This window comes from Carcharhinus amblyrhynchos, chromosome 1 (assembly GCF_965287045.1).
Source record: "Carcharhinus amblyrhynchos chromosome 1, sCarAmb.v2.hapA, whole genome shotgun sequence".
Lineage (NCBI taxonomy): Eukaryota > Metazoa > Chordata > Chondrichthyes > Carcharhiniformes > Carcharhinidae > Carcharhinus > Carcharhinus amblyrhynchos.
In genome coordinates, this window is record NC_137324.1 from 127,875,122 (window position 1) to 127,900,270 (window position 25,149).

The 25,149-nt window shown below is 41.1% G+C and overlaps 1 protein-coding gene across 1 annotated transcript in view; it reads right to left on the reverse strand.

Moving 5' to 3' along the window:
• The window catches only part of ablim2 (actin binding LIM protein family, member 2), a 270,666-nt gene that overhangs the window by 233,405 nt on the left and 12,112 nt on the right, over positions 1 to 25,149 (reverse strand). Inside the window, exon 2 of the mRNA XM_080192307.1 lies at positions 15,026 to 15,169. Coding sequence (XP_080048433.1) covers positions 15,026 to 15,169 — 144 coding nt within the window. The remainder of the gene's footprint in view (positions 1 to 15,025; positions 15,170 to 25,149) is intronic.

The following is a 25,149-nucleotide window of genomic DNA, read 5'->3' on the forward strand; positions in this document are numbered from 1 at the left end:
GAGGATTCCTGCTATTGCCCGCTGAACTGGCCAAATCTCTGTATACCAACCTGATCTTGCAGTGTCAAGTCAACTTTAAAAGGAATTCTGCAAACGTTGTTTCAGCTAGGTGAACCTGTCTGAACTGGGACTCCTCTGTGAAGGAACCCTCATTGGATTCAATTTCTGGGCACCGGAGAAAGAATATCCATGCCTGTGGCTCTTTTTCTTTTCATTGTTGGCAATTCATTGTTGTAATACTCCTTTTTCCCTATCTTCTTATTGTATGCTTGTGCACATACATGAAGTTAAAACTGACCTCACAAACAGAGGGTTAGGGGAAACACGCCTCAGCTTATTGTCAAGGCAGGACTGATGGTAAATGCCAAGTTGCTGAAACAAATGCCCATGTTTTTTTTTTGCAATTTGTGGAGCATGAATGTTTTTGAAATCCAGAGATTATGTCCTGACTACTTGAGATGATTTTATAGTAAAGATCATAGGTCATAGAATCCTACAGTGCAGAAGGATTTTGATTTGATTTGATTTATTGTCACATGTATTAACATAGTGAAAAGTAATGTTTCTTGTGCACTGTCCGGACAGAACATACCATTCAGAGAAAGAAAGGAGAGTACAGAATGTAGTGTTACAGTCATAGTTAGGGTGTAGAGAAAGATCAATTGAATGTAAAGCAAGTCCATTCAGAAGTCTGACAGCAGCAGGGAAGAAGCTATTCTTGAATCAGTTGGCACGTTACCTCAGGCTTTCGTATCTTTTCCCGAAGGAAGAAGGTGGAAGAAAAGAATGTTCGGGGTGCGTGGCATCCTTAATTGTGCTGGCTGCCTTGCCAAGGCAGCGGGAAGAGTAGACAGATTCAATGGATGGGAGGCTGGTTTGCATGATGGATTGGACTACAGTCATGACCTTTTGTAGTTCCTTGTAGTCTTGGGCAGAGCAAGATCCATACCAACCTGTGATATAACTAGAAAGAAGGCTTTCTATGGTGCATCTATAAAAGTCAGTGAGAGTCATAGCTGACATGCCAAATTTCCTTAGTCTTCTGAGAAAATAAAGATATTCATGGGCAAAGTAAAGATGTTGATGGGGAATGGTGGGGGCGGGGGCAGATCATTCTCTGGGGATGGGGGTGGGGAGGGGTAGTGAAGTTAGATTATTCTCTTGGTGGAAGGGGAGGCAGGTCAGACGTATCTCTAGTGGGGGAGGGAGAAATAGGGGAGGCCCGATCGCTCACTGGAGGGGGGACAGAAGAAGGTCCGCTGCCACTCTGTGGGCAATCGGTTTTGGGGGGGGGGGGGTCACAATCGGTCTGGGTAGCGACGGTGTGGATGGATTAAGGGGGACAGTGATGTCTGTGGGGCCATTGCTCCTGCTTTTTACTTTTGGGCCACTTTCTGTGGCTCGGGAGCGATCTGACAGGGGCACACTTCTTCAAATTTTTTTTGTAACTGCATAATTCAGAGCTCTGACTGTTTAGGGTGCGTAAGCTCCGCCCACAGCGTCGTTCAGACCCACAATTTTTTTTCAGGCTGAGTGCTAATGGGCTGCCTGAAAGCAGATTTCCAAGTCGGATCTGAATTGCATTCAGATTCAGCACTTAGAATGAAAATGGTAAAATCAGGCCCTATGTGAAGTTTGCTCATTCTCCCTGTGTCTGCATGGATTTCCTCTGGGTTCTCTGGTTTCCCCTCTCAGTTCAAAGATATGCAGGTTAGGTTGATTGCCCATGCTAAATTGACCCTTAGTGTTAAGGTGATTAGCAGGGTAAATATGTGGGGTTATGGGAATAGGCCTGGTTAGGATTGTGGTCACTGCAGACTCAATGGGCTGAATGTCTCCTTCTGCACTTTAGGGATTCAATGACAAATCTGCTCCTGTTCTATAAACATCCTTACTGAATTATCTTTAGTTTGAAGTATTTCTAGGGTCATTATCACTCAAACCTATATTTAGATACACAATCAGACTGCCCCTTGCTTTAATTACCATACACGTATTTCCTAACAGTTTTAAAAAAAAGCAAAACCAACAGAAAATTATTGCAATTTCTTAGGGTTTCCTGAACATTACTACAAAAAAAATTACAACATCTCTTCCTCTGGACAGATAGCAAAAATATAAAGGAGGTTCAGGTTTGCCTCTCTTCCCTGTCTGCAACAAATATCACAGTGAAAAAGATTACTGATTAATTATTTTTAATAGTAGCTTATCATCCCACCAGTATTTTGCTGTGGTTCAAATGTCTGTTTTCCCTTCGATGTTAATGTATTATAATGTCACCATTTTAATTATTGCTACTAGTAGATTAGTTAGATCAGGTTTCTGAGATCAGCATTGTTGCACTAATAATTGTAACTAATTTCCCTTGGGGAGACATTTAGAATAGGAATAAGATGACTTATGCAAAATTTAGCTTGCTCATTTTCAATACGACCTCAAGACTCATTATTCTGTTTTCCTCAGCTATTTCTGCATATGGAATAGTTCTGAATCACATGAAAAGTATTCTAATGAAATTGAATATTAAAATTTAATATCTTTAGCATGACTACTGGGTTATAAATAACAATATCGCCCAATGTGGGAATAAGCTGTGCAATCACAGTCTCAGATAAATTAGGAAATGGCTGGTTACTGTGTTCTACAATTCATCTCATGTCCCCTGGAGAAGAAAAGTCAGCTAACATTCTCTCTTTCGTTTGCTGACTAGTGATCTGTTAGAAAGTGAGATTGTACGTGTACGTGTGCATGAGCATTTCAACTGAAATCAGTATTATACTCATCTGTTATGCTCTCCTACATTCTCCCAGGGTCAAACAGCTTGCTCAGATTTTTGTCATCTGGGCCTGCACATAAGGAATGACCATTTGGACAAAGTACGTAACGATAGCCAGCATCTACAAAGCTGTGCTCTAGCATGTCTTATGATTCAGAAAATAAATAAAGTAAAAAATGTGTTCATTAGTAATTATAAAAAAGTGAAAGCTGTCAATTTTTTAAAAAAGCACAAATGGCATACTAGCTCAGACGTATTTCATTGAAAACACCATGGATAATGTTTCACGCTAGATTTGTCTCTGTGAGATATCCATGAGAGAGCAGTTATGTTGCCTTAGTCACAGTACATAATCTATCATTATTGCTGCTTTACATACTGGTAAAAGTACTTCCAAACTGAAGTGGAAGCCAAAATTGGAAGTTATTCTAATGCAATCCATTGTATTAGAGAATGGCAGAATTACTAAATTTTGTGTTATAGAATGAAAATATTTCAACCAATAGCAAAAATCCAATCAAAAATTTATTTCAAAGTCTTCATTCCAGCATTTGATGATGATATTGGCTTCATATGAGCATTCCTGCCCTTGAGTCAGAAGATGTAGAGTTTGAACCGGTTACCGATATGTGAATTATATTTTTCAGGTTAATGATAAACTGGTGGAAAGTATTGATTAATTGTCTTTGAGCATAGGGAAGGAAATTTTGCTTTAATTTATTATCTTTCCTTTTGATGTTATGTTTTAGTTCCAGTGCCTCACCAGGACAGGCACTCCCTTCAATCAGTTTATTTTATGAATAATTTGTTTTATTTTGTAAAGGAATATGAAAATGGATTGGTCTTTGGTGGTCTCTAAGCACTGGAAGGGCTGAAAAACCATTATCCTCCCCTTGATGCATTATTTTAATTTGGATAAATTTCCTTTTAAGTTTTGCTTTTAGTTACAGTGCACCTCAAAAGAATTGTCAATTGTTAAGTTGCTTTACTTGATTTATCAGTATTCACACAAGAGAATAAAGGGCTAATCTTCCATGGCTGGTGTGTACCAGGGAAGCTAGAGTACAACATCAGCCCACAAAACAACATTTTGATTTAATTTTGATCAGTTTCCTTTCAAGTTCTGTTTTTAATTACAGTGCCCCTTTAAGGGGTTGACCATTTGATTATTTGTCTATTTGATAACTCAAAGTATTAAAAAGGGACCTTTTGAGGGGGTCTCATATCTGCCAGCTTCTCTTCTGCACTGACGTTTGTGCCAAGTTATCCCTGGAGAGGGAGCAGGTGGTGTCCACCAGATCAGGGCCTTCCACGATCTTTGGGTGAAGCATTGGCTGGGTTGCCAGTAGTGACATTTTAATTTTTTTGATGTTTTAATTATTCTATAAAGAAACATGTACACTTTTAAAGTGATTGATCATCAGTAAAATTTGTTTATTCATCAATTGGTACTCAAGAATATAAAAAAGGGACAGCTGGGACACTGGATTCATTGGTTGGTAGGAAACAGAGATCTGTAATGCTGTATTCTGTGAATGAATTTGAGAGCAAGTAAAGGATCTGTGTCTAGTTTCATAATTCATCATCTGGCTGGGAGCCACTTAACAGAACTCTGCTCCAGACAGTGCCTGCATGGAGACCAGGAGGTCTGGCTCTGCTTTCTGCATTGACATTCTAAACAATATCTACATTGAGAGGATGTAAATTGCCCACACTCTGTGGGTTCCACGAGCCATTAAACCTATCCCCATCATCCTGCTATATAGGATTAATTCCCAGTTAGCTGGTATAAAAACAGTTACATTCTTGGAAGCAGCCCTATCACAGCCTGTGCATTACTTTGCATTATTCAGAGAAGATTGTGAAGATGTAAGCTGATCGTGATAATATTTGTGGCAGTGACCATTTAGAGCTCCTGTACTATAGCCAGATGGAAGTTAATTACATATTTAGTTGCATCCACTCGGATCCTTGATCTACTCATGCTCTCTGTGTTGAGGGCAGTCAGTGCTGAGAAACAGAACATTTCTCTACTTGATGCCCAATGTCAGTATCAAATGTTCTGAGGTCTGGCACAGCATGGATGCGTTACAGATTGAATATGTGGTCAGAATTTTAAATATTATCTTCAGACGCATGTCCAACCCTGAAGAACATTAAATCACATATGACGACATCAGACACGCATTCCAAAGTCCTTACGGTCATTAGTTGTCAGCAGGTGCACAACCAGCCTCAAGGCATTTAAAAAGGGCAATTAATGCAAATTTTACGTTGTCCATGCAATTTCTCTTGTCACACACAGGCAGGCGGGAAGCCAATTCATTTTTTCCTAAAAACTTTTCTCATCCAAAAGCTGGATAAAATGGGGAAGGAGCATTGGCTATGAGAGTTGTTAGTTGCTTATTGTTGAGATGTCAGATCTTTTCCTTTGGTTTCTTCTGAAGAGTTTGCTTTGTTAGCCTTTTTCTCTTCTTTTGTCAGCTCTCTTGGAGAATTTCTGCTCAATGCAGACTTCAGTGTACATTTCTATACACACATGCTGAGCGGCAACATTTCCCACTCTTGGCAGATACACGGATACGGGCCATTTGGCACTATACATCTTACACAATGAATGCCGTAACTTACGGCCTCGCTCCAAGATATCTACGCTCAGTTCCATGCCAAGTTGGTGCTCATCCTTGCAGAGCACAGGTATCACTGAACCGCTTCTGGCACAGGATACACGTGTGGGGCATCACATTCTGCCTGTTCACTTGGGCGGTCACCTCTGTCCAGGCTGGTGGGATGGGCTCTTCTTGTCATCTCATGACATGAATAGTTCATGCCGGGCACTCTGCCTCCAGCTTGCAGGCCATCATGAGAATCTTGGGACAGCATTGGCATCCTGCCTGCCATGCCCCTGAGGTGCTAAGGCCATCACTTTTGCCAAAATTTCTGCTCTCTCATCGACAGTTCCATTAGGCTCCTGCCAAACTCCTGGCAGCCTTAAGGGGGCTGCCTGGGCTAATTTTACACCCTCCCCCATCTCACCATTCAACCCAGCACCTGCCAAGTTCCCAGCAACACTGCACCAATGTCCAGCTGCATTCCATGCTGGCCAGCCCCTATTTGACTAGCGGTGAGGAATCGTGTTGCTCCAGTGTTCATGGGCAGGAACGGACACTGTGGCTGTTTCCAGGCCAGCTGATCACATGCACCCAGCTTGTGTTCTGTGGCAATGTACTTGAACCCTAATCTCCGAGATAAGTATATCCATCCAAACAACTGCCACATAAAACTTGAAAAATGTAATGCTAATGGAAGTCATTCTGGCAACAATAGTCGTTTAATTATATTTACTAAGAATAAAACCGAAGCATTGATTACTGATTTCTATTACATAAACAGATAAAGATAATTAACAATAGGTAAACCACGGCCTAGGATTTCTCAGACTATAAAATTACTAATATCACAAAGCTTCTGCTGCAGCCTGATATCCAAGGAAAAATGGATTACAACCACTTAAACTCATCTCATTGGGATATAGAACAGTTGGGAAAAATAAAGAGACTTCTATTCATTGCGAAGTAACTATTGAGGCCTTCAAACCCACAAGCTCATCCAAGTCCCTCATTTATTTAACACTCATCATTAACAAATTTAAAATGAAATATTTTATCTACTTTACACTTCACTGTTTATACATCTTTAATTATAATTGTATGTTTCTTGTCTCATTAAAGGGTGCATTCTTATAAACTGAAGATAGCATCAAGTAATATGATATTTTGTCAGCCAGTTTTAATGTTGTGATGCAGCTATGGCAATTCATCTAACACATTTTCCAGCAGCTCTGTGAAGTGAACATGCTCCAAATTGTTTTATGATCTTCTAGGCGTCATTCTTTGGAACATTGTCAAGAATGCTGGAATCACATTTTATTAACACATCCAAACATTGCCGGTTCAGATATTGCTGCGTGCAGTCAGTAACAGATTACTGCTAGTTGAAAATATTAATTTTGTATAATTAATTTCTATCCCCACTTTTAACTTTTATTTGAACGTGAATTTTCATGAGCAATAATCAGCTGTTTAACACCTGGGAAGAAGAAATATTAGTGAAGATCAACGTGGCCAAACATATGCAATTTGATTAATCCATATTATTAACACCATTGCACCCAGACTCAACATCTTATGGAATTTGCATAATTAGTATTTATTGTCTTGTGGACTTGCTGTCCAACCAAGGATGGTAGGTAGGTTCTTGAAGCTGGAGGACCAATTGGAGGCACTTCAACCTGAGCGGCAGCAAAATGTCATGGTAGGTAATTAAAGGAGAGGAATCCCAAAATAAAGGCACCCTCACTCCAACTTTGAAAATTCAAAATAAGAAAAAAGGCCTTCCTTAGTTAAGCCAACACAATGGAGCAAAAGCCCCTCCATAAGAGCCTGTGGTTGCTGCTGAAGCCAGGTAAGCAGGGAGGACCACTGGCTTATATGGTTTGCTGGCACTTGCCCCCCACCCTCCTGCCTCTGCAGTTTACCAAGAGGCCCCTCCCAGGTAGTGGTGCTGTCCCCTGCTGCTTTAAGGGGTGTGGGGGCTAACTGGAAATTGGCCTCTGAATATAGCCTTAATAAACCTTTAATTTAGTTAATTAGCTTATCTGCTGCTTCCAGGCAGGTAACGCTGTCATCAACCCCATCCCACCCTAACATGGTACTTCCAGGAAAATAGCCCAAGCATGAGATAGAACAAGAGAACCTGCGCAGAGGCCAACAGGACCTGCCCCGAATGTTCTGGAGGCTAACATCTTTTTCCTAATGAACTTTTGTCCTTTTGCTCTGTGCCAGTATAGTATAATGCAGTAGGAAGTAAACATCTGAATAATGCAAAACAAGGTATTTTTAGATACAATAAAGTAACAGGTGTTTATACCAACACACAACCTATTATCCATCACAACAAAAAGCAGATTTTGGAAGAAAAAGTCTGAAAATGTTCATTAGATAATGGCTATATGTGGTTCAAAATTAAGAGCTGCTGCATATTAGGAAGATAAGATACATATTTTGAAGGCAAGACAAAGGGCAGCATCTTTTGAACCAAGTCCCTGCCAGAACTGCAAGGTGATTTTCGGTTTAGGGAACAACTAACCAACTTGAGGTTGCTCTTTCCCAGAGTAATGTAATCATCATCCTGCCTCCAGGTTCTCCAACTACTTAAGAGCATACAAGATAACACATCTAAAGCAGTTATGAGGGGTCTCTATTTAAAGGCATCAATGCAGATGGATAATGGCAGCAAACAATCCAGTGGGAAGAAGCATAATGGTTAGCACTCTTGCTTCACTGGGCCCTCCAGCACTTTGTTCTCTTCTAAGGATGCCTGACACTCCCTAACTTCCTCTGGCACTAGTTCCAGTCCTCTCCGCAGTGCCAAGTTGTGCAGGACGCACAGCACCACTACCATCCAGAAGACCCTTATAATCCATACTGAAGAATGACCCACCCACCCACCCCAGGCTTGTTTTATTTTGGTGACAGTCATGTGAAAGCTGTGATTGTACCACTGTGGTTAGCTTCCAAACTGTTGTCAACAACCAGGTTTTGAACAAGTTGCCCCATCTCCTAGTAGCTATTCACTGAAGTTGCTAGAGTGAAGAGCTGCAGAACTTGATCATGTGGAAGGATAAAGGCATTGTGGTAGCTACTAGCAACTTCGCACACCCACACTATACTCTTATGACAGTCACATACCAGTTGTGGACTGTAAAAGTGAAATCCCAAAGTATCAGCACATGGGTCCAGATTATCGCACCTTGGTCTTCTAGAAATCCTGTCCTCTTGGTTGACTGGTCACATCCACCTTGCATTGAAAGTACTGCAGTGCCCTCACAAACATGACATCCATCAGCTGACTGACACAGTTGGTGGGTTGTAGAATCCTGTAGATAACACAGCTGAGCCCTGGAATGCACTGGACACAGTGTTACTGTCATTGACAACAGTTGGCTACCTACGCCTCTTGGCTGGTGTTTGGATAAATACATTTGTATCCAGCGGCTTGCCATGGTCACATGACTTCTGATGTCATGATATGTAAATGAAGGTTTGGGGCAGCAGCCATCTTACCCACCACATGAGACAGCGGAGGTCTTCAACAATCTGGTTCAAGAGCGTAACTGTCTGAGGCACTGTTGTTCATCGAGGTTAAGGAAGCTGCTACTCGGTCTGTGGCTCCTGTGATGAGCATATTCCCTCCATCAAGGTGCAGCCATGTCCCTCTAATCTGTGCAGCTGCCTGTGGCTTTGGAGAAGGTAACTTCCACTCCTACTGCTGGATTTGTTGTCCCTGTCACAATGGCTACTGAGCTTGTAGGATACTGCACTTCCTCCTCTGAGGTCCAAGCAAATGTGGAATATGTAGCCCTCATGTTATGGGGAAGTTTCACTGGCAATGGGTGAGCTTACCTAGTGGAATCCAACAACTTGATAGAAGTAAGTTGCTGTCCCCAATGAATGAATTTAGTCTGAAAGAACTGCTGCTAACAGCACAAGCCTTTCATTTGGGCTGACCTCAGCTTTGTCAATTTCACCCTTTATACTGTTGATTGCAAGTCAGTTTCATTCAACAGTGACTTCTTGTTGTACACTCACCTTTTTCAACTTGGCAAGGCGCGGACACTGAATGGAACCCACATGCTGCAGGAATCCAAGGTTAAACAGACTTTCAATTTTTTTTTAAATTGGTTGAATTTTTTTCCTGCAGATCCAGTGTGTTATTTGCTGAACTCAGACCCATCCCTGGGAGAATCCAGAAGAAGGCAGGATAACTTTGGGATCTTAACCCCAGCATCAACATCAATGGATTTGCCTGCCCACACTCACTCGAACCCACATTCACATGTCTTGAAAAATACTGCCCAAAGATTCCGAAAGGAAAAAAAGTTGAGATAAAAAGGGAGGTGGTATTGGAGGTTTTGAAAACATTAAGATGGACAAGTCCCCAGGGCTAGATAATGTCTACCCCAAAATACTGAGAGGGGCGAGGGAAGAAATTGCTGAGGCGTTGGCCAAAATCATTGTATCCTCTTTAGCCATAGGTGAGGTACCAGAGGACTGGAGAGTAGCTAACATTGTTCCTCTGTTTAAGGGCAGAAGAGACAATTTGGGAAACTACAGGCATGTGCACCTTAGGTCAGTGGTGGAAAAATTATTGGAGAAGATTCTTAGGGACAAGATGTACTTACAGCTGGAACAGAATAGGTTTATTAGTGATAGGCAGCATGATTTTGTGAAGGGGATGTTGTATCTTACGAATTTGATCCAGTTCTTTGAGGAAGTGACAAGAAACATTGACCAGGGCAGGGCAGTGGTTGTAGTATACATGGACTTTACTAAAGCCTTCGATAAGGTTCCTCATCATAGGCTGATACAGAAAGTGAAGTCATATGGGATCCAAGGTGAGCTGGTAAGATGGGTAGAAAACTGACTTGGGCATAGAAAGCAGACAGTAGGAGTGGAAGGGTGCCTTTCTAACTGGACATCTGTGACAAGCGGTGTTCCACAAGGATTAGTGCTGGGGCCTGTGTTGTTTATAATGTATATGAATGATTTGGAGGAAAATGTAGGTGGCCTGATTAGTAAATTTGCAGATGATATAAAAATTGGGGAATTGCTGACAGTGAGGAGAATTGTCACAGGATACCACACGATATAAATCGCCTGAAGACTGGGCCAAAAGATGGCAGATGGAATTTAACCCAGAGAAATGTAAACTGATGTGATTTGGAAGTTCTACTGCAGAAGAAAGGTAAACAGCAAATGATACAGCTCTTACAAATATTAGCATACAGAGGGATCTAAGCATGCAGATCCACTGTTCCCTGAAAGTGGCAACACAGATGGACAAGGTGATCAAGAAGGTATGCTGGCCTTCAATCAGGGCGTTGAGTATAGGAATTGGAAAACCATGTTGCAGCTGTATAAGACTTTGGTTAGGCCACATTTGGAGTACTGCATACGTTTTGTTCGCCACACTACCGGAAGGATGTTGATGCATTGGAGAGGGTACAGAAGAGATCTACCAGGATTTTGCCTGGTTTGGAGGAAATGAACTATGAAGAAAGGTTGAACAATCTTGGATTGTTTTCATTGGAGCATCCAAGGATGATGGGGATCTGCTAGAGGTTTACAAGATTATGACTGGCTTGGATAGAGTGGATAGTCAGTGTCTTTTTCCCAGGATTGAAGGGTCAACTCGGGGGCACAGGTTGAAAGAAAGAGGGGGAAAGTTTAGGAGAGATGTAAGGGGCAAGTTTTTCCACACAGAGGATGGTGAATGCCTGGAGCACGCTGCCAGAGGTGGTGGTGGAAACAGATTCTATAACAATGTTCAAGAGACACCTGAATAGATACATGAATAGACATGAAATAGAGGCATATGGATCAGGCAAGAAAATATTAGATTAGAGAAGCATGTGTTGGCACAGACTTGGTGGGCCAAAGGGCCTGTTCCTGTGCCATACTATTCTTTGTTCTTTGTCAAAATTGACTCTGTTTTGCTCCACAAGCAGTGCCTGACCTATTAAGTATTTCCAACATTTTTTGTTTTTATTACCTTTTTATTGTGGTTTTGTTTCGGTGTACACTAGAACATAAAATTGAATGCATCTGTCAATTCTGAAATAATATATAATTTATTTTAAGTGCTGTTCAAGAAAAGAGGCTATCTAGTTAAAGATCTTAATCAGATAATAGGGTGAAACAGGAGTGAGCAGAATGAAGTGGACAAATTGATGATTAAAAAGTACAGAAAACTTGGGAAATAGAATCTAACAACGAAGGTAGATTCAGTATCAGGATAAAAAGGAAGAAAAATCAAGGGCACAATCAATTGATTTGAAAAAGTCTAATTTTAGTGAGAAAGGATATTTTTCCTTAGTTAAATGGGTGAAGAAAATTGAAAAATAGGTCTAAAACAGCAATTAAAATGTTCAAAGTGAAGGAAGAGCAAATAAATTAGATTTCATTGATGAAAACAGGAGTTCCATGAATAAATGGTAACGTGTGAAACAAAACAAAATGTGATTTTAAAAAAGGCATGATAAATGCATAGGAAAGTCACAAAAGTAATGGCCATCAGGTAGATGGAGGCAAGTTCTAGTGAAGATTGAAGGAATGTAAGAAAAGCAAAAACAGTTGGAACAAATGACCAAACATCTTGTTATCTCCTCAGATCGCCAAGCATTCATAAATGAGACTAAGTTCTAAGAATAATTAATACACACAACAGGTAATATTGACAGCTTGGAAGTGACAACAAGCTTTGTTTGACTAACATCTTTATTACCTTTTTTTTGATGTGGTTTTTAATGTGTGTGTGTGTGTGCCCAATTACACAAGATTTAAAAGTGCCATATTATGAATAGCTGTAGTTGACTGACACTTTTAAGTGGTCGTAAGTTGAGCAGTTTTCTTCAAAGTAGATTTTCAAAGCTTCCATATTTACTGTGTCGGTTTAAGGAGCAAAGACTTGCCAGACTTAGCAATGGCTCACTGGTTCTGTACATAATGGATGTTGAGGCACTGGGTTTGGATAATGCAAAGGGAAGGGGCAATGGGTTATTTGACGAGCACACTAACCGAGATGGGATATGGAGCACATGGCGGGGCATAGGGGATGGGAAGCCTAATTACCATAGAGGAAACTAGACCGACTTCCCAGAGAGCAGAGATGGACCTTCTAACCAGCCCACTTTAACATCTGCCTGCCCCCACTGCTGCCTTGGGTCTACCTAAGGAAGCAACAGAGCCAAATTGCCCATTCACATCTAAGAGACAACAGGTGGAAATTTCTGGCTTCACTTGCACCAAAACTGGAAAATCCCACCTGAGGTCAATGGGCCTTTCCGTGGTCTGCCTCTCGCCCGCTCCAATTCCCATGGTGGGCGGGACGGTAAAATTCACCCCATAGGTTCTGTAGGGGTGAAAAGACGTGACCGTTTCACACTGATTTCTTACTCCATGCTTACTTACATTGCAACTTTAACTTGAGATCTGTTGGGTGTTCTAGTTATTTAATATTAGTATGTGGTCATATATTCTGGCAACTCACTGAAACAAGCAATCAATGCGAACAAAATTTTGTTGCAATACTGCATTGAAAATGCCGACAAGTACTGCTCATTTCTACTTTATATTCACTGTCAACGTAGTCCACTTAAAATAGTTTTGACTAACTTTCCTCAGGACAAGAATAAAGGCAAAAATAGCAATAGCTTATATTTACCTAGCACATTCACCATAACAAAACACTTCACAGGAGTATTCAGAAAAATCAAATCACATGAGGCAATATCAAGACACACGACCTAATGCTTGATCAAGGGAGGTAGATTTTAAGGAGTATGTGATAGAGGAAAACAAAAGAGAGACAGAGAAGTCTACAGAGATGGAAAGGTCTAATGAGCTGTAGCAAGTGCAAAATCAGACAATGTTATAAGATGAAAATTACTGTTTTTAGCAATGGCCCAAATTAATGATCTGAAGTTCCTCTCAAGGTCAAATGAGACTCCACAGTTGCTAACAGTCTGGCTTAATCTCAGGGATGGATGGAAACAATAGCTCACGAACCAAGTTTTAAGCTGGGACTGAAAAAAATGGTTTCAGGCTTCCCAATGTTTAACTGAATGATATTCTGCTTATCCAAGTCATGGATATCAGATAAACAGTCTGATAATTTAATAATAGTAGAGGAGTCAAGAGAGGTGGTGATGAGGTAGAGCTGGGTGTCTTCAGTGTATACGTGGAAGCTGACATATTTTTAGATGATGTCACCAAGGGATAGTAAGTAGGTGAGAAATAGAATAGAGAACTTGAATAGATCCTTGGAGAACATGAGTTAACAGTATGGGGGCAAGAGGAGTTGCCATGGCAAGTGATATTCTGGCTGTGATTAGGTAGATAAAAGTAGAATGGTAAGAGCAGACCCACCCAGCTGGCCAAAAGTGAAGAGGCGTTGCAGTTTAAAGCGTTACAGATAGGTTAAGGAGGGGAAGTTCACCTTTGTCATTGTAATATAGAATGTCACTTTGATTTTGATAAGAGCCATCTCAGTACACTGACAGGAGCAGAAATTGGAAGGATTCAAACATGAGCGTTCTGGGAAAGATAGAATTCAGGAAGTGAGAACTCATTCAAGGACTTGAGAGAAAAGGGAGATTAAAGATGCAGTTGTGGTCAGTGAGTTTTTTTTTTGAGAAGAGAGTTGGTGGCAGTAGATTTAAAGGAGAACAAGATAACATTTAAATTTAGAGATATGACAACAATATTGGCTAACATGGAGACCAGGAGAGCAAAAGTGGGTAGTCAGCAGTTTTGTGGGAACAGAGATGAGGGAGCAAAGGGTAGATCTCATGGACTAAACAGAGTACAAGTGAAAATAGGTGAGAAACTAGAGAAAGCTAAGAGGGGCAGGAGTGAGCTTCGGACGGCGTTTGGGCCGATGGATTAGCGGAAGGAAGGGACATGGCAATGGCAGTTGATTGGATGGTTTTGATCCTGGTGACAAAGAAATCCACAAGCTCCTCACATTTATTATTATGGATGAATTTGAAGAGAGAGCGGAGAAGAGTTAAAGAAGACAGTTTGTAGAGGAGAAAAGAAGAAAGGAGTCATCTCTGCATTCCAGGATGATCCTGGAATAGTGAGTAGTTTTGGCAGAGAGCAGTACACGATCAGATCCAAGTAATACAACCAGATGTGCTAGAGGCAGTGAAAACAGTTGTTTGCCATATCCTCTGGGGGCCCTTACTGGCAAGTCAGGAGGGAAGGGTGGGGGGTGAACTCTGCATCAGGGATTGGCAGGGGTGGGGGTGGTATGACATCTCCCACAGTACACTGAGCATTGGGGGATTGGGGTGCCTGCATAATTGCGCCTCTAGAGATCAGCAGCAGCTTTCTGGTGAGAATAGGTTCTGCTCCTCCCCCTACTGGCAAGAATTACATCTGGACTCTTTTTTTCCTAAGTGCCGTATGATTGCAACCGGGAGCTCACCCAATAAAGTCGGCATGATTCTCTCCCACTTTCACACTGGCTTGGCACTTCAAATCTTTCTAGTAAGATTGTGCATTCTGAATTTTTAACTTAGTTAAGAAAAAAAGGAGGTTTCAAATAATTAAAATTTGTAAACTGACAGGTATTAAAAAGATACATAATATGAAAATGCACTGAATTAAAGAACAACAAAATTACCTTTACATGTGAAACAATTGATGTGGAAGAACTTGTTCTGCACCCGCAGGGCCTCTCCTTTACAGGGCTTTCCACACTTATGGCAAAGGACCCCAACACCAGATGGCTTTCCCAAGGGACTGTGCATAGTCATTGGCTGTGACACTAAAAAAACAAAAAAATCAGGCTAGTTATTTTTCAACACAGTCCAATGCAAGGGGCAATTGGCCCACGATGCCATTTTTATTTCAAAGCATTCGGGGAATAAGCCGAGAACAATTTAACGATACACTGAAATAGTTTAACAGACTGTAAGGCAGGCAATGGCATGCAGTAATAACCAATGACAAAAGAAGCACTACAACATTTTAGCAGATTACACTAACTACACAGATAAACGTTCTGTTTCACACACAACTACATGACAACTTACTTCCATTGCATTTGATTGCCAATTATTTGGCTCCATTGACATTGCACTGAAAAGGAGGATAAGTACTGCACATTTCTGTTTTTACAGCCGCTCTGAATAATTTTTGAAATAATTTCAATCACTAAAACTACCTTGTAAAAAAAAATTAATAATATGGGCTGCAATTCTCCAGAATTAGAACCAAGAGCCCACGCTTGCAGGAAAACAGGAGCGTTTCCTGTTGGCACTAGCAGTGTCTGTCAGGTGGGATTCATCCACCTGATGGATGCAAATTCATGCATTCTGAACAACCTGTCAGCCAGCCAGCTGCTCAGATCAGAGACAGACCCCCCCTCCAAAATATTAAGTCCACCCCCACTCTCACTGAGCAGGGGAGCAACACGAATCCCTCACTACCCACAAATAATGGATCATCCCACACCACGCCGGCATGAAAGTGACCTAACCTCCTCCCACTCAGCTCCCTTATTCAGCTTCCTTCCAAGAGTGGTTGGAAGGCAGATGCCCCTCTTTGTTGAGGGGTTGATGGTGCCCCCCTGGACCCATGAGATCCAGCATACCAGGTGCATGCTGGTCATTACCCACACCAAAGCTCACCCACTGTATTTCTCACGGGAGAGGTGGGTGAATGATGGGGGACTAGTAAATAGGCCGTCAAAACCTACTAGTTGTATTACAATTTACAGGTTTGCATACAACCCAATCAGGGCTAGGCTGGGAGCATCGTGACAGGTTTGGTGACCGGCGCCAAAGCTGTTTTTTGCCTGGCGCCCTATTCTCTGGGCCATCACGATTCATGCCGGCAACTAGCAGATGCAGAGAATCTCCCATGGTCAAAATATGGTTTCACAAATGGGGTCAATGTGAATTAGACTGCTTCGTAAATTTGTTCAAACAGAGAGAAAGTTTCAAATGCCTTTATGAGCAAGATGGACTTAGTTGTGTTTTTGCTGGTGAGTTGATTTGTTTTATCTAGTATCCTCGTGCATACTTTGCAGGACTTCTGCCAAGCTACAAATAAACTCTGAACTGAAATAAAAAGCTATGGATCATTGGAGAGAAGCTATACAATCCATATTGTGGTAGATTCCTGGTTATTTGAGTTTGTCCAGGCTGCAAATAATTTAATCTTCTATGGGTCCCCTGATGACGTAGAGGTCAGATGCAGCAGCAGCATGGGTAGATTTGGCAGTTTTCACACTGAACAATTTGATTATAGTGGAAGTAGGGTGTGTGTTGTTGATCCCATTCTCTTGCCTGGTCCCAAAGGGTGAGGAGGATCCAAGGGGTCTAGATAGCTTGCCAGCTGGAATGGATGGCCAGCACAAGATGTTTCTCTGTTTTCACCTTTTCCATAGATTACACTGCACTATCATTGTGCCAAATCTGCTGAAAGTACAGGTACGATTCTCTGGTCCGCCTGCAGCATGTTTATCGGTGGCAGGAGACGGCCGGTGGCAGGATCTTCTTGTCCCGCTGCTGACAGTCAATGGATTTCCCATGGAATCACCCCGACTGCCAGGAAACCCCAGTAGGGATGCTGTAGATCTAAAGATGTCCAATCAGAGATCAAATTCCTTTTTGCGAATGAATACTCGAACGCATCTCGTAACAAGATGAGAGTCACCTCACAATATCTGAACCGCAGACAATCCATTTAGGGCAAAATAGAAACTCTATTTGATCAACTGCTTGTGTTCAAGACTATAAAGCTCATCGACAGATTTCCATGCACAAATAAAAATATTCACCTAAATAATAGATTGCATGTTAAGGGTACTTTTTTTTTCTCCAATTTTGTTAGCAGCGCCAAGCACTCAAACATATACACATTAGATATCTGGGAGTTCTGACTTCTATCACAAGATATAGCATTGAAGGGGTTTCTACATACATCAACTGAATTTTTAACAACAATCTGCTAGTTTAATATCACTTTTACTAAAATCATTAGATTTATTTTTAAAACTGAATTCAAACACCACTGTGGAATTTGAACTCTCACTGTCTGGATTATTAGTCCAGGCCACTACTATTCCAATTTTACCTGGGGAACATGACCACCACAGATGACCCTGCCAAACAGTGCCTCAGTGAAAGAGATAGAGAACCAGTACAATGACAATAACCTCTCTCTCTCAATGTAAGCAAAACGAAGGAAATAGTCATCGACTTCCGGAATCGTTGTGGAGGACATGTCCAATTACATCAATGGGATGAAATGGAAATGGTCGAGAGTTTCAAGTTTCAAGGCATCCAGATCACCAACTACCTGCCCTGATCCCTCCATGCTAACGCTATTGTTAAGAAAGCCTACAAACACCTCTACTTTCTCAGGAGGGTAAGGAAATTTGGCATGTTCATGACGACACTCTAACTTTTACAGATGCACCATAGAAAACATTCTTTCTGGTTGTACCACAGTTTGGTATTGCTCCTGCTCTGCCCAAGACCAAAAAGAACTACAAAGGATCGTGAACAAAGCCCAGTCCATCACACAAACCAGGCTCCCATCCACTGACTCTTTCGGCATTTCCTGCTGCCTTGGAAAAGCAGCCAGCATAATCAAGGACCCCACACGTACTCTGTTCCACCTCCTTTTGTTGGGAAAAAGATTCAAAAGTCTGAGATCACATATCAACCGATTCAAGAACAGCTTTTTCCCTCCTGCCTTCAGACTTCTGAATGGACCTATCTTGCTATGACTATAATATTACATTTTGCATCCTCTCCTTTCCTTCTCACTGAATGGTATGGTTTATCTGTACAGCGCGTAAGAAACAATACTTTTCACTGCACATTAACATGTGACAATAATAAATCAAATCATTGTCTGGGAGTCAAAATTCCAGATGATTACATAAATTGATCACTTTTGCCCTGGATAATTCAGCTTGCAAAGACAATTTTCATTGGACCATTCTGATGCAAATTCATTAACTAAAACATTAACTGTTTCTCTTTCCACATGTGCTGCTTGATCTGCTGAGTACTTACAGCATTTTCTGTGATTAGTTCATTGAACTTTCTTGAGCAGATGTATCTGGATGCGCATATGTGGCTACAATGGTAAAAATAGGTGTAAGCAGTCAGCCTTTGGCATAATTGAACCTGCCTCGCCTCCCTCTTTTCAGCATTAACATTTTGGAAATAATTTAGGAACTCTTACAGGTTTTAAATTGTAGTAAATAAAAATTGTGTTATCACAAATCAAGGGAAACAAATGCAGAAACCCTTGATACTGAATTCAGGAAGAAATACAAAACTTTCAGCTGTTAAACTCAGATGTTACTGTCCTCAGCCAGTAATGTTGCTAAGAAAAATTGAATTCACCTTACGAAATTGCTTTTTGTCAGGCCAGAACATATGTGACCATCACTTATGCACTGTTAAAGGATGCAAACCCCTGGCTGAAAGAAAAACCAGGGAATTATGCTATCATTCATAGAGTCTACTTTTAATATAGAAATTAAATTCTCACATTTTGTTGGAATGCTTTCGGCTGGACAGAAGGTTTTGCTATGCATGAATTGGACAAGGATCAGCAAAAGATATTCCTGGCCTCCATTCATACATTCCACACCAGAGGGCTAACACCTGTTAACTGGAAAATACAAGACACAATCTTCACACGTTCCAGTTTGAAGCTAGTGACTACTATGTTTTACTGTTAGTCATTGCTTGTCAGTTATTTCCTTATTTCCTTAATGATCTCATGTTACCACAGGACTCAAAATTGGATACATTGGTGAGCCAGGGTTTTTTTATTCATTCACAGGATGTTGTGTGTGGCTGGCTAGGCCTGCATTTACTGTCCATCTCTAAATGCTTTTGTATCAAAAGAAACTATATAATTTCCTTTGCCCAACTGAACAATTCTACTGCAGAATATGCATTATTTTTGGTAACCTGATGTTCTAAGCAACTCTAGCTCCTAGATAATATTAGTGATTCTGGACAAACGCATCTATGGTGAGTGTTTGCATCCTGAGGAACTTCAGCTCAGATCAATAAGCTGGAGGCTGAGCTGGAGACACTGCAATACATCAGGGAGAGAGAGATACCTGGACCCTTTGTTTCAGGAGATGGTTACACCCCTTAAGGTAGTTTCTCCTGGTTTGGAAAGTGGTCAAGAGACAGGGTATATGACTCCAGTTGAGGCAGGTAAAGGGACTCGGAGGTCAGGAGTGCAGCAGTATCAGCCTTTGCAATTGTGCAACAGGTCTGAGGTTCTCAGTTTGTTTGGATGAGAGTGGAGGGTGCAAGGTGGATGTGCTGACTGGCCATGGTACAGGAAGCCATTCAAATGGAGTGAGCACAGAAGAATGTAGTGGTAGTAGGGGGCAGTATAACGAGGGAGATTAACAGTGATCTCTGCAGCAAAGAGCGAGGGTCCAGATGGCTATCTTCCTGCTCGGTGCCAGGGTCAGGACATCCATCCAGGGCTGGAGAGGAACTTGCAGTGGCAGGGGGAGGATCCCATTGTCGTGGTCCAGGTAGGCTCCAACAACATAGATAGAATGAGGAAAGAGGTTCTGCAGAGAGTGTTTGAGGAACTAGGCACAGAACCACCAGGTGGAAATTGGCATATCGTACGTGGGTCAAAGACTGAGATTTAAACTAAAATAGAGAGGGGAATGGTTCTGGACAGAAGATATGTAGGCTTGCAGGGCCAAAGGAAACGGCAGAATTAGAAGGCAGCTGTTTAGGTAATGATATCCAGAGTGTGCCAGGAAAGCAGTGTACAAACATTTAAAAAAACAGCAAATAGGGTCAAAGGGTAAAATGGTAAAAAGACAAAATTAATGTATCTTTATTTAACTGCACTAGTATTTGGTGCAAAATAGATGAATTAATGGCACAAATTGAGGTTAATGTATAGAATCTCATAGCAATTTCAGAGAAGTGGTACAAAGAGATCAAAGCTGGGAAGTAAACATTCAGGATGACTTTTCGTAAGGATAGGCAGGAAGGAAAGGATAGCTTTGTTAGTATGAGATGGAATAAGTATGATAGCAAGAAATGATCTTGGATCAGAAGATGTGGAAGCCATATGGGAGGAGGTAAGCAATAACAAAGGAATGAAAGCACTAGTGTGAGTAGTCTCTTAGACCCCTAACAATAGTTAGGCTGTAAAATTGGAGATGATAGTATGTAAAAAAGGCAGTATATTTTTTTAAAAAATTATTTATCTATGGGATGTGGGCATTGCTGGCTAGACCAGGATTTTTTGCCCATCGCTAGCTGTTCTTCAGAAGGTGGTGAGCTGTTTTTTTGAACCACTGCAGTCCCTGAGGTGTGGATACATCCACAGTGCTGTTAGGGAGGGACTTCCAGGATTTTGACTCTGTGTCAGCAAAGGAACAGCAATATATTTCCAAGTCAGGACAATGAGTGACTTGGAGGGAACCTCCAGGTGCTAGTGGTCCTGGACATCTGCTGTTCTTGTCCTTTTATACGGTTGTGGTCATGGGTTTGGAAGGTGCCGCCAAAGGAAACTTGGAAAGTTCTTGCTGTGCATCTTGTAGATGGTACACATGGCTGCTTGTTGGTGGTGGAGCGATTGAATGTTTGTGAAAGGTGTCGCAACCAAATGGGCTGCTTCGTCTTGGACAGTGTTAAGCTTCTTGAGTGTTGTTGGAACTGCAGAGTATTCCATTACACTCCTGACTTGTGCCTTGTCGCTGGTATACAGGCCTTGGGGAGTCAGAGGCGAGTTACTCATCACAGGATTCATAGCCTTGAACTTGCTCCAATAACCACAGTATTTCTATGGCTAGTCCAGTTCAGTTTCTGGTAAATGGTAACCCCCAGGATATTGATAGTGAAGTTCAGCATTGTTAATACCACAATGTCAAGGACCAACGGTTAGATCCTCTCTTGTTGAAGATGGTCATTGCCTGGCACTTGTCACGTGAGTGTTATTTGCCACTTGTTAGCCCATGCTTGGATACTGTCTAGGTCTTGCTGCATTTGGACATGGACTGCTTTAGTATCTGAGGAGTCTTGAATGATACTAACATTGTACAGTCATCTGCAAAAATCTGACTTTACAATGGAAGGAAGATCATTTATTGAAGTATTAATCATGGTGACTTTAATCTTGGGAAAGTCAAAATGACAGACATTTGGGACAGTTTCCTAGAACAATATGTTGTGAATCTAACCAGAGATCAGACTATTTTGGACCTGTTAACATGTAAAGATGTATGTTTAACAAACAAACCTCAGAGTCTCAAACAATCTTTGGGAAACAGTGACCATAACATGGTACAATTTAACATTCAGTTTAAGAGTGAGAAACTTGCATCAGAAACAACAGTGCTACACTTAAATATGGGTAATTACAAAGGAATGAGTGTAGAGTTCCATAGTGTGGGCTGGGAAAGGTGTTTAGCAAAAAGATGGTTGGTCAGCAATGTTTTTGGAAACAGTTCACAACTCAGTCCAGTGACAAAGGAGGATTCTAGGAAGGTGATAAATCAACCATGAGTAACCAAGGAAGTATAGTATTAACCTGAAGGAAAAAAAAATCAGATAATGTGGCAGTGATTAGTGATAAGCCAGTGGATTGGCAATGTTTTAAAAACCAAAGATGATCAAAACAAAAACAAAAAGAGGGAGGATATAAACTATGAAGATAAATTAACAAGTAATATAAAAAAATGGACAATAAGTGTTTCCTTAAATATAGAAAAAGGAAGAGAGAGGCCAAAGTGAACATAGACCCGAGAGAATGAGACTGGGGAAATAATAACGGGGAACCAGGAAATGGCAGTGAAATTAAATGAATACTTTACATCAATCTTCAAATTCCAAGGGCAAAACTGGGGAGGAAGTAAAACAATAACTGTCACTCGAGAAAAATACCAGGGAAATTAATGAAGGTAAATGCCGACAGGCCCCCTGGGCTTGACGGGTTGTATCTTAGGATATTAAGGAAAGTAACGACAAAGATAGTGAATGTACTAGTAATAATCTTGTAAGTATCCTTAAATTCTGGAAAAGTTCCAGAGAATTCAAAAATTATGTAAGAACCTTACTCAAAAATAGAGGGAGGTTAAAAAAAATGATAACTTTAGACCAGTTTGTTTAACTTCTGTCATTGGGAAAATATTAGAGTCCATTAAAAAGGATGCAATACCAGGGCATTTAGAAATACATAACATAATCAAGCTGATTCATGAAGGGGAAATCATGCCTGATAAATTTATTCTAATTCTTTGAGGTGGTAACAAGCAGCATAGATAAAGGGAACCAGTAGATGTAATATAATTCCAAAAAGCATTTGATAAAAGTACTACATAAAAGGCTGCTTAATAAGGTAAGAGCCCATGGTGTTGAGGGTAGTATATTAGCACAATTGAGGATTGGCTAACTAGTAGAAGGCACAGAATTAGGATAAGTGGGGCATTTTCAGGATGGCAAACTACAACTAGTGGAGTGCCGCAGGAATCAGTGCTGGGGCCACAATTATTTACAATATATATTAATGTCTTGGATGAGGGAAGTGAATGGACTATTGCCAACTTTATGATGGCACAAAACAAAAGTAGGAAGGCAAGTGTAAGGGTGACACAAAGCGGAATTTTCTTGTCCCACCCACTACGGGAATTGTAGTGGGTGGAACAGAACATGCAAAGGTCCACTGACCTTGGGTGGGATTTTCCGGTCTTGGGGCAAGCATGGCTGCTGAAAATTCCACCCAAAGAGTCTACAGAGGGATGCAGACGGGTTAAGCGAGTGGGTAAGAACTTGGCAGTTGGAATATTCTCTAGGAAAATGTGAAGCTGTGCACTTTAGTAGGAAGGATAAGAGCTGAATATTATTTCGTGGACTAAGAATGCAGAAAACTGCAGCACAGAGGAACCTGGGGGTCCTCATGCACAAATCACAGAAAGCTAGCATGCAAGTTCAGCAGGTAATAGGAAAGGCAAATGGAGTGGTCAAAGGAAATGGAGTATAAAAATAGGGAGGTCATGCTAAAATTACATAAGGCACTTGTTAGACCACATCTGAAACACTGAACAGTTTTGTTCTCCTTATCTATGGAAAGATATACTGAGGCACTCCACAGAAGATTCACCAGGTTGATCCCATATATGGAGCAATTTTCTTATGAGGAGAGATTGACTAGGTTGTATCTGTACTCACTGGATGTTAGAATGAGAGGCAATCTTTATTAAGACATACAGGATTCTCAGGGTGCTTGAAGACTGGATGTTGAAAGCTTGTTTCCCCTTGTGGGAGATCTTAGGGCCAGACGGCATAATTTCAGAGTAAGGGGCCGCCCATTTAAAACTGAGATTAGGAGGAATTTCTGCTCTCAGGGGATACTGGAATTCTTTACCACTGAAGGCTGTAGAGATGGAGTCATCAAGTGCACTCAAGGCAGAGATCAACAGGATTTTAACCAGTAAGGAAATCAAGGGTTATGGGGATAAAGTGAGAAAGTGGAGTTGAGGATCATCATATCTGATCAGTTATGATCCCTGAGTGGCAGAGGAGACCTAATGGGCTGAATGGCCTCCTTCTGCTCCTACATCCTATGGTCCAAATTTAATTTCCCACATCCACACAGTTCTTTTGTTTTTGAATGTCAGGATGATTCAGTCCATAATTCCAGGCCTTCTCAATGTTGCACCATTCCTGACTGAACCTTTTTTTTAAAATTCATTTGTCGGATATGGGCATCGCTGGCTGGTCAGCATTTATTGCCTATCCCTAGTTGCCCTTAGAAGGTAGCTGAGTCTCAAACGTATTGCTGAGGCTCTGGAGTCACACGTTGGCCAGACCAGGTAAAGCTGGCAGATTTCCTTCCCTAAAGGACATTAGTGAACCAAATGGGTTTTTCCGACAATCGACAATGGCTTAATGGTTATCAGTAGATTCTTAGTTTTTATTGAATTCTACCATCTGTCATGGTGAGTTTCGAACCCCAGTCCCCAAAAATATTATCTGAATTTCAGGATTAATAGTCCAGCACTGATACCACTAGGCCATCCCCATTCCCCCTGCTAATATTGTGGCACCCCTTCCCCAGATTAGCAGATACACATTTCCTCTTCTCACATGACCAATGCAAAAATTGGCAATTTAGCTTCCTCAAGGCACTTAAGTATTAACTCTAGTTGATACTGAGAACCAAACTTAAATTTCATCAGTTAACAGTCAAGGACTGAGTCACCTTTTCACACAGCTTCAGGAAGCAGTTCTTTGATTAAGCTAATTTTCAGTCAGACTATAATGTATCAGTCTACGAGTTATTTTTTTTAAACCATCCAATGAAGAGTACACCTTTCAGTACAGTACTTTGCTTTAAGCTGAAATTATCTTTCTTCAGCAGCATTTTCTGTAACAGACATTTTTTTTTCTAAACTAAATCTTACAGTAGCACTCAAGGAAACAGTGACATTCACATTCGCACAAATGGGTACATCCTGTGGCCAAAGCTCAGAAGCAGACATCACAATAAATTTATTTAGGAGCTCTAATTTAAGCTGACAGCTTCAGAGGCTATGTTTTAATATCTCTCCAATTTATATGTAGCCATCATACTGAATTACGGTCAGTCTCCATGGACATAATTTCTTAAGAGTTAACAAAATTATTTTAATAATTGTAGGAATTGTATTTATCTGTTGTCCTTTTCCATCTACTGCTTCTATGTATTTTTTGCCTATTAGCTGGGAAGCCAGAACAGTTTAGCTCA